This window comes from Oncorhynchus mykiss, chromosome 21, assembly GCF_013265735.2.
Source record: "Oncorhynchus mykiss isolate Arlee chromosome 21, USDA_OmykA_1.1, whole genome shotgun sequence".
Classification (NCBI taxonomy): domain Eukaryota; kingdom Metazoa; phylum Chordata; class Actinopteri; order Salmoniformes; family Salmonidae; genus Oncorhynchus; species Oncorhynchus mykiss.
The window spans coordinates 3,713,118-3,725,617 of record NC_048585.1 but is presented as its reverse complement, the minus strand read 5'-3'; the positions used below and the strand labels follow the sequence as shown (position 1 = coordinate 3,725,617).

Below are 12,500 nucleotides of genomic sequence, written 5' to 3'. Positions count from 1 at the left end.
CCTGGTTGGTCACCGATAGACAAATCAGATTACTGAGTGGTTGCTTCTAAGTCATGGATTGGAGAAGTCCTGACTCAGTATTAATATAGCTCCACCCAGCTAAACCTGGTTGGTCACCGATAGACAAATCAGATTACTGAGTGGTTGCTTCTAAGTCATGGATTGGAGAAGTCCTGACTCAGTATTAATATAGCTCCACCCAGCGAAACCTGGTTGGTCACCGATAGACAAATCAGATTACTGAGTGGTTGTTTAGGTAGTTTTACCTTAATGACTGTTACTAATAGACTAATCAGATTACTGAGTGGTTGTTTAGGTAGTTTTACCTTAATGACTGTTACTAATAGACTAATCAGATTACTGAGTGGTTGTTTAGGTAGTTTTACCTTAATGACTGTTACTAATAGACTAATCAGATTACAGAGTGGTTGTTTAAGTAGTTTTACCTTAATGACTGTTACTAATAGACTAATCAGATTACAGAGTGGTTGTTTAGGTAGTTTTACCTTAATGACTGTTACTAATAGACTAATCAGATTACAGAGTGGTTGTTTAAGTAGTTTTACTTTAATGACTGTTACTAATAGACTAATCAGATTACTGAGTGGTTGTTTTACCTTAATGACTGTTACTAATAGACTAATCAGATTACTGAGTGGTTGTTTAGGTAGTTTTACCTTAATGACTGTTACTAATAGACTAATCAGATTACTGAGTGGTTGTTTAGGTAGTTTTACCTTAATGACTGTTACTAATAGACTAATCAGACTACAGAGTGGGCAGAATATATTCTTTATCAAACCCTTTGGAAGGAGAGAAGTTTACTTCCTTCACTCAGGGACTAAAATAAGATGGTTCTCTAGCCTCTGAAGACTCTCGTTAAGAGATTTGCCCAAAGCCCTCCGTTAGGCTCTTGTTGACTACTTTGTGGATGTGAGAAGACTAAGTAAACAGAATATGGATGGATAGATCTCCACCCACCTCATCTTCCTCTCTCTCTCTCTCTCTCCCTCTCTCTCTCTGTATCTCTCTCTCTCTCTGTGTATCTCTCTCTCTCTCTCCCTCCCCCTCGCTCTCTCGCTCTCTCGCTCTCTCTCTCTCTCTCTCTCTCTCTCTCTCTCTCTCTCTCTCTCTCTCTCACTCTCTCACTCATACTCACACTCTCACATATCTCCAAGTCTGAGTCAACAGGGGATGGGATTGGAAGTAGAAATCTGCACCTCAAATTGCCCATTATTTCCCATATGTACTGTAGGCCCTATTCAGACTTGAGATAAGTTGACTTAACATGGAATTAAGTATAAAAAAAAAACATAAGTCTACTTACCTCAAGTCTGAATTGGGCCCTATATAAGTATTTTTTTAAACTTAAGTCCGTGTTAATTTAAGTCTACTTATCTCAAGTCTGAATTGGGCCCTATATAAGGAGTATTTTAGAATGCCCCCTAAAAAAATTCCATTCTAACAAGAAGTGATGTCATCTCTCTGTAGGTGCGGGGCGCTGCACGCGGGTGACCACATCCTGTCTGTGGACGGTACCAGTATGGAGTACTGTACCTTGGCCGAGGCCACCCAGCTGCTCGCCAGCGCCTGTGAACACGTCAAGATGGAGATCCTGCCCCACCACCAGACCAGGCTGGCCCTCAAGGGCCCTGAACACGGTACTGACCCTAACCCTGACCCCTAACCCCACCACCAGACCAGGCTGGCCCTCAAGGGCCCTGAACACGGTACTGACCCTTTCCCTAACCCATGACCCCTAACCCCACCACCAGACCAGACTGGCCCTCAAGGGCCCTGAACACGGTACTGACCCTAACCCTGACCCCTAACCCCACCACCAGACCAGGCTGGCCCTCAAGGGCCCCGAACACGGTATTGACCCTAACCCCTGACCCCTAACCCCACCACCAGACCAGACTGGCCCTCAAGGGCCCTGAACACGGTATTGACCCTAACCCTGACCCCTAACCCCACCACCAGACCAGACTGGCCCTCAAGGTCCCTGAACACGGTATTGACCCTAACCCTGACCCCTAACCCCACCACCAGACCAGACTGAACCTCAAGGGCCCCGAACACGGAACTGATGAACACACCTAAGGCCTCTGGGTTGTTTTTACTGAAGAGCTCCTGTAATATGTACTGCATGTGCGAGAGAGTCTAGTAATGACTAACCAGGTAGTAATACTATATCTACTAGTCTAGTAATAACTAACCAGGTAGTAATACTATATCAACTAGTCTAGTAATCAGGTAGTAATACTATATCTACTAGTCTAGTAATCAGGTAGTAATACTATATCTACTAGTCTAGTAATGACTAACCATGTAGTAATACTATATCTACTAGTCTAGTAATGACTAACCAGGTAGTAATACTATATCAACTAGTCTAGTAATTAGGTAGTAATACTATATCAACTAGCCTAGTAATGACTAACCAGGTAGTAATACTATATCTACTAGTCTAGTAATGACTAACCAGGTAGTAATACTATATCTACTAGTCTAGTAATGACTAACCAGGTAGTAATACTATATCAACTAGTCTAGTAATGACTAATCAGATAGTAATACTATATCAACTAGTCTAGTAATCAGGTAGTAATACTATATCTACTAGTCTAGTAATCAGGTAGTAATACTATATCTACTAGTCTAGTAATCAGGTAGTAATACTATATCAAATAGTCTAATAATGACTAATCAGATAGTAATACTATATCTACTAGTCTAGTAATCAGATAGTAATCCTATATCTACTAGTCTAGTAATGACTAACCAGGTAGTAATACTATATCTACTAGTCTAGTAATCAGGTAGTAATACTATATCTACTAGTCTAGTAATGACTAACCAGGTAGTAATACTATATCAACTAGTCTAGTAATGACTAACCAGGTAGTAATACTATATCTACTAGTCTAGTAATCAGGTAGTAATCCTATATCTACTAGTCTAGTAATGACTAACCAGGTAGTAATACTATATCTACTAGTCTAGTAATGACTAACCAGGTAGTAATCCTATATCTACTAGTCTAGTAATGACTAACCAGGTAGTAATACTATATCTACTAGTCTAGTAATGACTAACCAGGTAGTAATACTATATCTACTAGTCTAGTAATGACTAACCAGGTAGTAATACTATATCTACTAGTATTGTAATCAGGTAGTAATACTATATCAACTAGTCTAGTATTGACTAATCAGATAGTAATACTATATCAACTAGTCTAGTAATCAGGTAGTAATGCTATATCTACTAGTCTAGTAATGACTAATCAGATAGTAATCCTATATCTACTAGTCTAGTAATGACTAACCAGGTCGTAATACTATATCTACTAGTATTGTAATCAGGTAGTAATACTATATCAACTAGTCTAGTAATCAGGTAGTAATACTATATCAACTAGTCTAGTAATGACTAACCAGGTAGTAATACTATATCTACTAGTCTAGTAATCAGGTAGTAATACTATATCTACTAGTCTAGTAATGACTAACCAGGTAGTAATACTATATCTACTAGTCTAGTAATCAGGTAGTAATACTATATCTACTAGTCTAGTAATGACTAATCAGGTCGTAATACTATATCTACTAGTCTAGTAATGACTAATCAGGTAGTAATACTATATCAACTAGTCTAGTAATCAGGTAGTAATACTATATCTACTAGTCTAGTAATGACTAACCAGGTAGTAATACTATATCTACTAGTCTGGTAATGACTAATCAGATAGTAATAGTATATCAACTAGTCTAGTAATGACTAACCAGGTAGTAATACTATATCTACTAGTCTAGTAATCAGATAGTAATACTATATCAACTAGTCTAGTAATGACTAACCAGGTAGTAATACTATATCTACTAGTATTGTAATCAGGTAGTAATACTATATCTACTAGTCTAGTAATGACTAACCAGGTAGTAATACTATATCTACTAGTATTGTAATCAGGTAGTAATACTATATCTACTAGTCTAGTAATGACTAACCAGGTAGTAATACTATATCTACTAGTCTAGTAATCAGATAGTAATACTATATCAACTAGTCTAGTAATCAGATAGTAATACTATAACTACTAGTCTAGTAATCAGATAGTAATACTATAACTACTAGTCTAGTAATCAGATAGTAATACTATATCTACTAGTATTGTAATCAGATAGTAATACTATATCTACTAGTATTGTAATCAGGTAGTAATACTATATCTCCTAGTCTAGTAATGACTAATCAGGTAGTAATACTATATCAACTAGTCTAGTAATCAGGTAGTAATACTATATCTCCTAGTCTAGTAATGACTAATCAGGTAGTAATACTATATCTCCTAGTCTAGTAATGACTAATCAGATAGTAATACTATATATACTGGTCTAGTAATCAGATAGTAATACTATATATACTGGTCTAGTAATCAGATAGTAATACTATATCTACTAGTATTGTAATCAGGTAGTATTACTATATATACTAGTCTAGTAATGACTAACCAGGTAGTAATACTATATCTACTAGTCTAGTAATCAGATAGTAATACTATATCTACTAGTATTGTAACCAGGTAATAATACTATATCTACTAGTCTAGTAATCAGGTAGTATTACTATATCTGCTGCTCAGGTTTTCATTGGAGCTGAGAGTAGTAATAGTGATTTGTATTGACAGGTGAACAGACAGAGAGACACAGTTAGTTGTTTCAACTGTCCTTTAATACCAGATAGTGAATAGAACAGAGGAGAGGAGATTAAACACACACACACACACACACGCCTACACACACACACACGCCTACACACACACACACACACACACACACACACACACACGCCTACACACATACACACACACACACACACACACACACACACAAGCCTACACACACAAGCCTACACACACACACACACACACACACACACACACACACACACACACACACACACACACACACACACACACACACACACACACACACACACACACACACACACACATAGATTATCCAACCACCACTGCTCTGTTCTATAATCTGTAGGTTTAAATCTGTGAGTACAGGTGACATTTCTAGGAGCAGTATGAAGCTTGGTTGATCAGTATCATGTACCTGGGGGATTTGGAGACCAGCACTACATCCCACATGGTAACCCCATTACCTACATAGTAATGCATCTAATGTAGTGCACTATATAGGGAATAGGGCTCTGGTCTAAAGTAGTGCACTATATAGGGAATAGGACTCTGGTCTAAAGTAGTGCACTATATAGGGAATAGGGCTCTGGTCTAAAGTAGTGCACTATATAGGGAATAGCCCTCTGGTCTAAAGTAGTGCACTATATAGGGAATAGGACTCTGGTCTAAAGTAGTGCACTATATAGGGAATAGGCCTCTGGTCTAAAGTAGTGCACTATATAGGGAATAGGACTCTGGTCTAAAGTAGTGCACTATATAGGGAATAGGGCTCTGGTCTAAAGTAGTGTACTATATAGGGAATAGGCCTCTGGTCTAAAGTAGTGCACTATATAGGGAATAGGACTCTGGTCTAAAGTAGTGCACTATATAGGGAATAGGGCTCTGGTCTAAAGTAGTGTACTATATAGGGAATAGGCCTCTGGTCTAAAGTAGTGCACTATATAGGGAATAGGACTCTGGTCTAAAGTAGTGCACTATATAGGGAATATGCCTCTGGTCTAAAGTAGTGTACTATATAGGGAATAGGGTGCCATTTGGACACGGCCCAGGGTTCCTGTTGGATCTGAGGATTATAACACAGGCTTTATGAAAAGGCCCAGACCCAGACAGCGTATCTCTCACACTGCTTTACGATAACGCCTCAGTTACCCACTGAGACATTTATCTAAAGTTTATGACAATAATAACGGTTCTTTGGCAAAAGGTGTGTAGATTTCTGGTGAAATCCAATGTTTTCTCTGTCTGGTGTTATCTGATGCGATAAGATACTAGTGTATTCTGGAGCGGGGCTAGGGGGGGGTGGATCAGAATCCAGTTTTCCCCTGATAGGATGACATACATGACAGACAAGCCAAGCAGCCAATCACACTAAGCCATCTGTGATAATGGGGAGAGCGGACGTTGTCATTTTCAATGTCCTTTTGTGTGATATTATCCACATTATCCACTTAAACCGGAAGCCTGCCGCACCAATGTGTTGGAGGAAACACCTGGCGACTCCTGTGGCAGGCCGGGCGCAGGGCACGCTGGCACAGTCACACGCATGTCATCATAGAAAAGACACGTGTGTGTGTGTGTGTGTGTAAGCATGTGTGTAAGCGTGTGTGTAAGTGTGTGTGTGTGTGTGTGTGTGTGTGTGTATGTGTGTGTGTGTGTGTGTGTGTGTGTGTGTGTGTGTGTGTGCGCGCGGTGGGTTAGGCTGATTGGTGGTAGTGCTCCCTATCACTCAGAAGTTATGTAGCAGGCTACGGTGACAACAGCGCCTGGTGTGGACGTTTCCCAGTTGCTCTGAATGTTCAGTGTGAGAACACTTTTCAAAGTTCCAAAGGAAACGATTCTCCACCTTTCAAAACAAGTATTTTTTTGGCTAGCCACAGCTGTCAACTAGCTAGCCACAGCTGTCAACTAGCTAGCCACAGCTGTCAACTAGCTAGCCACAGCTGTCAACTAGCTAGCCACAGCAGTCAACTAGCTAGCCACAGCTGTCAACTAGCTAGCCACAGCTGTCAACTAGCTAGCCACAGCTGTCAACTAGCTAGCCACAGCTGTCAACTAGCTAGCCACAGCTGTCAACTAGCTAGCCACAGGTGTCAACTAGCTAGCCACAGCAGTCAACTAGCTAGCCACAGCTGTCAACTAGCTAGCCACAGCTGTCAACTAGCTAGCCACAGCTGTCAACTAGCTAGCCACAGGTGTCAACTAGCTAGCCACAGCAGTCAACTAGCTAGCCACAGCTGTCAACTAGCTAGCCACAGCAGTCAACTAGCTAGCCACAGCTGTCACCTAGCTAGCCACAGCTGTCAACTAGCTAGCCACAGCTGTCAGCTAGCTAGCCACAGGATTTCAACTAGCTAGCCACAGCTGTAACTAGCTAGCCACAGCTGTCAACTAGCTAGCCACAGCGGTCAACTAGCTAGCCACAGCTGTCGACTAGCTAGCCACAGCTGTCGACTAGCTAGCCACAGCTGTCGACTAGCTAGCCACAGCTGTCGACTAGCTAGCCACAGCGGTCGACTAGCTAGCCACAGCAGTCAACTAGCTAGCCACAGCGGTCAACTAGCTAGCCACAGCTGTCAACTAGCTAGCCACAGCTGTCAACTAGCTAACCACAGCTGTCAACTTGCTAGCCACAGCAGTAAACTAGCTATCCACAGCTGTCAACTAGCTAGCCACAGCTGTCAACTAGCTAGCCACAGCTGTCAACTAGCTAGCCACAGCTGTCAACTAGCTAGCCACAGCAGTCAACTAGTTAGCCACAGCTGTCATCTAGCTAGCCACAGCGGTCAACTAGCTAGACACAGCTGTCAACTAGCTAGCCACAGCTGTCAACTAGCTAACCACAGCTGTCAACTTGCTAGCCACAGCAGTAAACTAGCTATCCACAGCTGTCAACTAGCTAGCCACAGCAGTCAACTAGCTAGCCACAGCTGTCAACTAGCTAGCCACAGCTGTCAACTAGTTAGCCACAGCTGTCAACTAGCTAGCCACAGCTGTCAACTAGCTAGTCACAGCTGTCAACTAGTTAGCCACAGCTGTCAACTAGCTAGCCACAGCAGTCAACTAGCTAGCCACATACGTCAACTAGCTAGCCACATACGTCAACTAGCTAGCCACAGCAGTCAACTAGCTAGCCACAGCAGTCAACTAGCTAGCCACAGCTGTCAACTAGCTAGCCACAGCAGTCAACTAGCTAGCCACAGCAGTCAACTAGCTAGCCACAGCTGTCAATTAGCTAGCCACAGCTGTCAACTAGCTAGCCACAGCTGTCAACTAGCTAGCAACAGCTGTCAACTAGTTAGCCACAGCTGTCAACTAGCTAGCCACAGCAGTCAACTAGCTAGCCACAGCAGTCAACTAGCTAGCCACAGCAGTCAACTAGCTAGCCACAGCAGTCAACTAGCTAGCCACAGCAGTCAACTAGCTAGCCACAGCAGTCAACTAGCTAGCCACAGCTGTCAACTAGCTAGCCACAGCAGTCAACTAGCTAGCCATAGCTGTCAACTAGCTAGCCACAGCAGTCGACTAGCTAGCCACAGCTGTCGACTAGCTAGCCACAGCTGTCGACTAGCTAGCCACAGCTGTCGACTAGCTAGCCACAGCTGTCGACTAGCTAGCCACAGCGGTCAACTAGCTAGCCACAGTTGTCAACTAGCTAGCCACAGCGGTCAACTAGCTAGCCACAGCTGTCAACTAGCTAGCCACAGCTGTCAACTAGCTAACCACAGCTGTCAACTTGCCAGCCACAGCAGTAAACTAGCTATCCACAGCTGTCAACTAGCTAGCCACAGCAGTCAACTAGCTAGCCACAGACTAGCTAGCCACAGCAGTCAACTAGCTAGCCACAGCAGTCAACTAGCTAGCCACAGACTAGCTAGCCACAGTTGTCAACTAGCTAGCCACAGCGGTCAACTAGCTAGCCACAGCTGTCAACTAGCTAGCCACAGCTGTCAACTAGCTAACCACAGCTGTCAACTTGCTAGCCACAGCAGTAAACTAGCTATCCACAGCTGTCAACTAGCTAGCCACAGCAGTCAACTAGCTAGCCACAGACTAGCTAGCCACAGCTGTCAACTAGCTAGCCACAGCTGTCATCTAGCTAGCCACAGCAGTCAACTAGCTAGCCACAGCTGTCAACTAGCTAGCCACAGCTGTCAACTAGTTAGCCACAGCTGTCAACTAGCTAGCCACAGCAGTCAACTAGCTAGCCACAGCAGTCAACTAGTTAGCCACAGCTGTCAACTAGCTAGCCACAGCTGTCAACTAGCTAGCCACAGCAGTCAACTAGCTAGCCACAGCAGTCAACTAGCTAGCTAGGTAGCCGTGTAGCTTTCTAGCACGTTTACTCATTTGTTTGTAAACAATTAACAAGCTAGCTAGTTAGCTACCACATGTTCTTGTCAAACTGTCAACAGAGCAGCTAGCAAGCAACAAGAAATGCCAAATAGCAGTCTAAAAACCACTTGAGGGAAAATAAATCAGATTTGACCGTTCAGACACAAGTCGCATGGCCAGGAATCAGATTTCACCGTTCAGACACAAGTCGCATGGGCCAGGAATCAGATTTGACCGTTCAGACCCAAGTCGCAGGGCCAGGAATCAGATTTGAAATATCAGATGTGCTTTTAGGCTGTTCAGACTGTCGGAAAAATAACAGATTTGAATCGGATATAGAAAACAATTGGATTTGAGTCACTTCAAACAGCCAATGTGAACAAAGCTTGACAGTAACAGGGATTCCAATAGCAATCACTGTCTGTGTCCCAAATGGCAACATATTCCCTTTGTAGTGCACTACCTGGGGCGGCAGGTAGCCTATTGGTTAGAGGGAGGTAGCCTAGTGGTTAGAGGGAGGTAGCCTAGTGGTTAGAGGGAGGGTAGCCTAGTGGTTAGAGACAGGGTAGCCTAGTGGTTAGAGACAGGTACCCTAGTGGTTAGAGGCAGGGTAGACTAGTGGTTAGAGGCAGGTAGCCTAGTGGTTAGAGGCAGGTAGCCTAGTGGTTAGAGACAGGTACCCTAGTGGTTAGAGGCAGGTAGCCTAGTGGTTAGAGGGAGGTAGCCTAGTGGTTAGAGGCAGGTAGCCTAGTGGTTAGAGGCAGGTAGCCTAGTGGTTAGAGACAGGGTAGCCTAGTGGTTAGAGGCAGGTAGCCTAGTGGTTAGAGGCAGGTAGCCTAGTGGTTAGAGACAGGTACCCTAGTGGTTAGAGGCAGGTAGCCTAGTGGTTAGAGGGAGGTAGCCTAGTGGTTAGAGGCAGGTAGCCTAGTGGTTAGAGGCAGGTAGCCTAGTGGTTAGAGACAGGGTAGCCTAATGGTTAGAGACAGGGTAGCCTAGTGGTTAGAGACAGGTACCCTAGTGGTTAGAGGCAGGTAGCCTAGTGGTTAGAGGCAGGTAGCCTAGTGGTTAGAGGCAGGTAGCCTAGTGGTTAGAAGGAGGGTAGCCTAGTGGTTAGAGACAGGTACCCTAGTGGTTAGAGGCAGGTAGCCTAGTGGTTAAAGGCAGGTAGCCTAGTGGTTAGAGGCAGGTAGCCTAGTGGTTAGAGGGAGGGTAGCCTAGTGGTTAGAGGCAGGTAACCTAGTGGTTAGAGACAGGTAGCCTAGTGGTTAGAGGGAGGTGGCCTAGTGGTTAGAGGCAGGTAGCCTAGTGGCTAGAGGCAGGGTAGCCTAGTGGTTAGTGACAGGTAGCCTAGTGGTTAGAGGCAGGTAGCCTAGTGGTTAGAGGCAGGTGGCCTAGTGGTTAGAGGCAGGGTAGCCTAGTGGTTAGAGGCAGGGTAGCCTAGTGGTTAGATGCAGGGTAGCCTAGTGGTTAGATGCAGGGTAGCCTAGTGGTTAGAGGCAGGTAGCCTAGTGGTTAGAGACATGTAGCCTAGTGGTTAGAGACAGGTAGCCTAGTGGTTAGAGGCAGGTAGCCTAGTGGTTAGAGGCAGGTAGCCTAGTGGTTAGAGACAGGGTAGCCTAGTGGTTAGAGACAGGTACCCTAGTGGTTAGAGGCAGGTAGCCTAGTGGTTAGAGGCAGGTAGCCTAGTAGTTAGAGACAGGTAGCCTAGTGGTTAGAGGCAGGGTAGCCTAGTGGTTAGAGGCAGGTAACCTAGTGGTGAGAGGCAGGGTAGCCTAGTGGTTAGAGGCAGGTGGCCTAGTGGTTAGAGGCAGGGTAGCCTAGTGGCTAGAGGCAGGGTAGCCTAGTGGTTAGAGGCAGGTAGCCTAGTGGTTAGAGGCAGGGTAGCCTAGTGGTTAGAGGCAGGTGGCCTAGTGGTTAGAGGCAGGTGGCCTAGTGGTTAGAGGCAGGTGGCCTAGTGGTTAGAGGCAGGTGGCCTAGTGGTTAGAGGCAGGTGGCCTAGTGGTTAGAGGCAGGTGGCCTAGTGGTTAGAGGCGGGTATACTAGTGGTTAGAGGCAGGTATACTAGTGGTTTATTCAGGTAGCCTAGTGGTTAGATGCGGGTGGCCTAGTGGTTAGAGGCAGGTAGCCTAGTATGTGTTTGTCTTTAGGTCATGTGTGGGGGTGGCAGGTAGTCTAGTGGTTAGAGCGTTGGACTAGTAACCGAAAGGTTGCAAGTTCAAATCCCCGAGCTGACAAGGTACAAATCTGTTGTTCTGACCCTGAACAGGCAGTTAACCCACTGTTCCTAGGCTCTCATTGAAAATAAGAATTTGTTCATAACTGACTTGCCTAGTTTAAATAAGGTAAAAATAAATCAACTTTGGTCCCTGGTCCAAAGGAATAGGATGGCGTTTTGAAGGAAGGGGTATTTTAAGTTTTGACGCGTTGTAATTCATTTAGAAATAATGATGATGTCCTGCCAGACAATAAGACTGATTCATTCACCACTTACTCTAACTCTGGAATCTGTTAAGAGTCAGTTATTGTTTAGTGATCCCTTCTAGAAGCCTCCATGAAAAGGCAATAGGACGACTGGGCACCTTGATTTAACCTGACGTCTGTGCCCCCTGTGTCCCAATCAAATGATATTTTATATCCTCCTGAAAACCACTGATGGACTGAACACATTTACCTTGATGTATTCCCCCCCCCCCCCCCCCCCTCACCCATGGTTTACCCTTGTTTCATTCACCTTGTTCCCCCCCCTCCTTATCCTCTGTGTTGCTTCTCTCTGTTTGTGATCAGTCAAGGTGCAGAGAAGCACGCGGACCCTTCCCTGGGAGTCCTCCTCAGCCAACAACAACAGCAACTTCCTCCCCTACCAACACTATAACACCTACCATCCTGACCAGTCGCAGAGACACCAGGCCTCCAAGCACCACAAAACCTCTCCCAACAATCCCCGTAATGTTCCTTATTCTCCTCTTCCCTGGTTCTCTTCCCTAGTCCTCTTGTTTCTCGGGTCTTCTATGTCTTTCTCCTCCTAGTCCTCTTGTTTCTCTGGTCTTCTATGTCTTTCTCCTCCTAGTCCTCTTGTTTCTCTGGTCTTCTATGTCTTTCTCCTCCTAGTCCTCTTGTTTCTCTGGTCTTCTATGTCTTTCTCCTCCTAGTCCTCTTGTTTCTCTGGTCTTCTATGTCTTTCTCCTCCTAGTCCTCTTGTTTCTCTGGTCTTCTATGTCTTTCTCCTCCTAGTCCTCTTGTTTCTCTGGTCTTCTATGTCTTTCTCCTCCTAGTCCTCTTGTTTCTCTGGTCTTCTATGTCTTTCTCCTCCTAGTCCTCTTGTTTCTCTGGTCTTCTATGTCTTTCTCCTCCTAGTCCTCTTGTTTCTCTGGTCTTCTATGTCTTTCTCCTCCTAGTCCTCTTGTTTCTCTGGTCTTCTATGTCTTTCTCCTCCTAGTCCTCTTGTTTCTCTGGT

The 12,500-nt window shown here is 44.5% G+C and overlaps 1 protein-coding gene across 10 annotated transcripts in view; it reads left to right on the top strand.

Moving 5' to 3' along the window:
• LOC110499739 (glutamate receptor-interacting protein 1-like) overlaps nt 1-12,500 on the top strand; it is a 718,235-nt gene that overhangs the window by 581,147 nt on the left and 124,588 nt on the right. For all 10 annotated transcript variants that reach the window (XM_036956623.1, XM_036956624.1, XM_036956618.1 and 7 more), the window contains 2 exons: nt 1,492-1,661; nt 11,831-11,989. In XM_036956623.1, the coding sequence (XP_036812518.1) occupies nt 1,492-1,661; nt 11,831-11,989 (329 nt within the window). The remainder of the gene's footprint in view (nt 1-1,491; nt 1,662-11,830; nt 11,990-12,500) is intronic.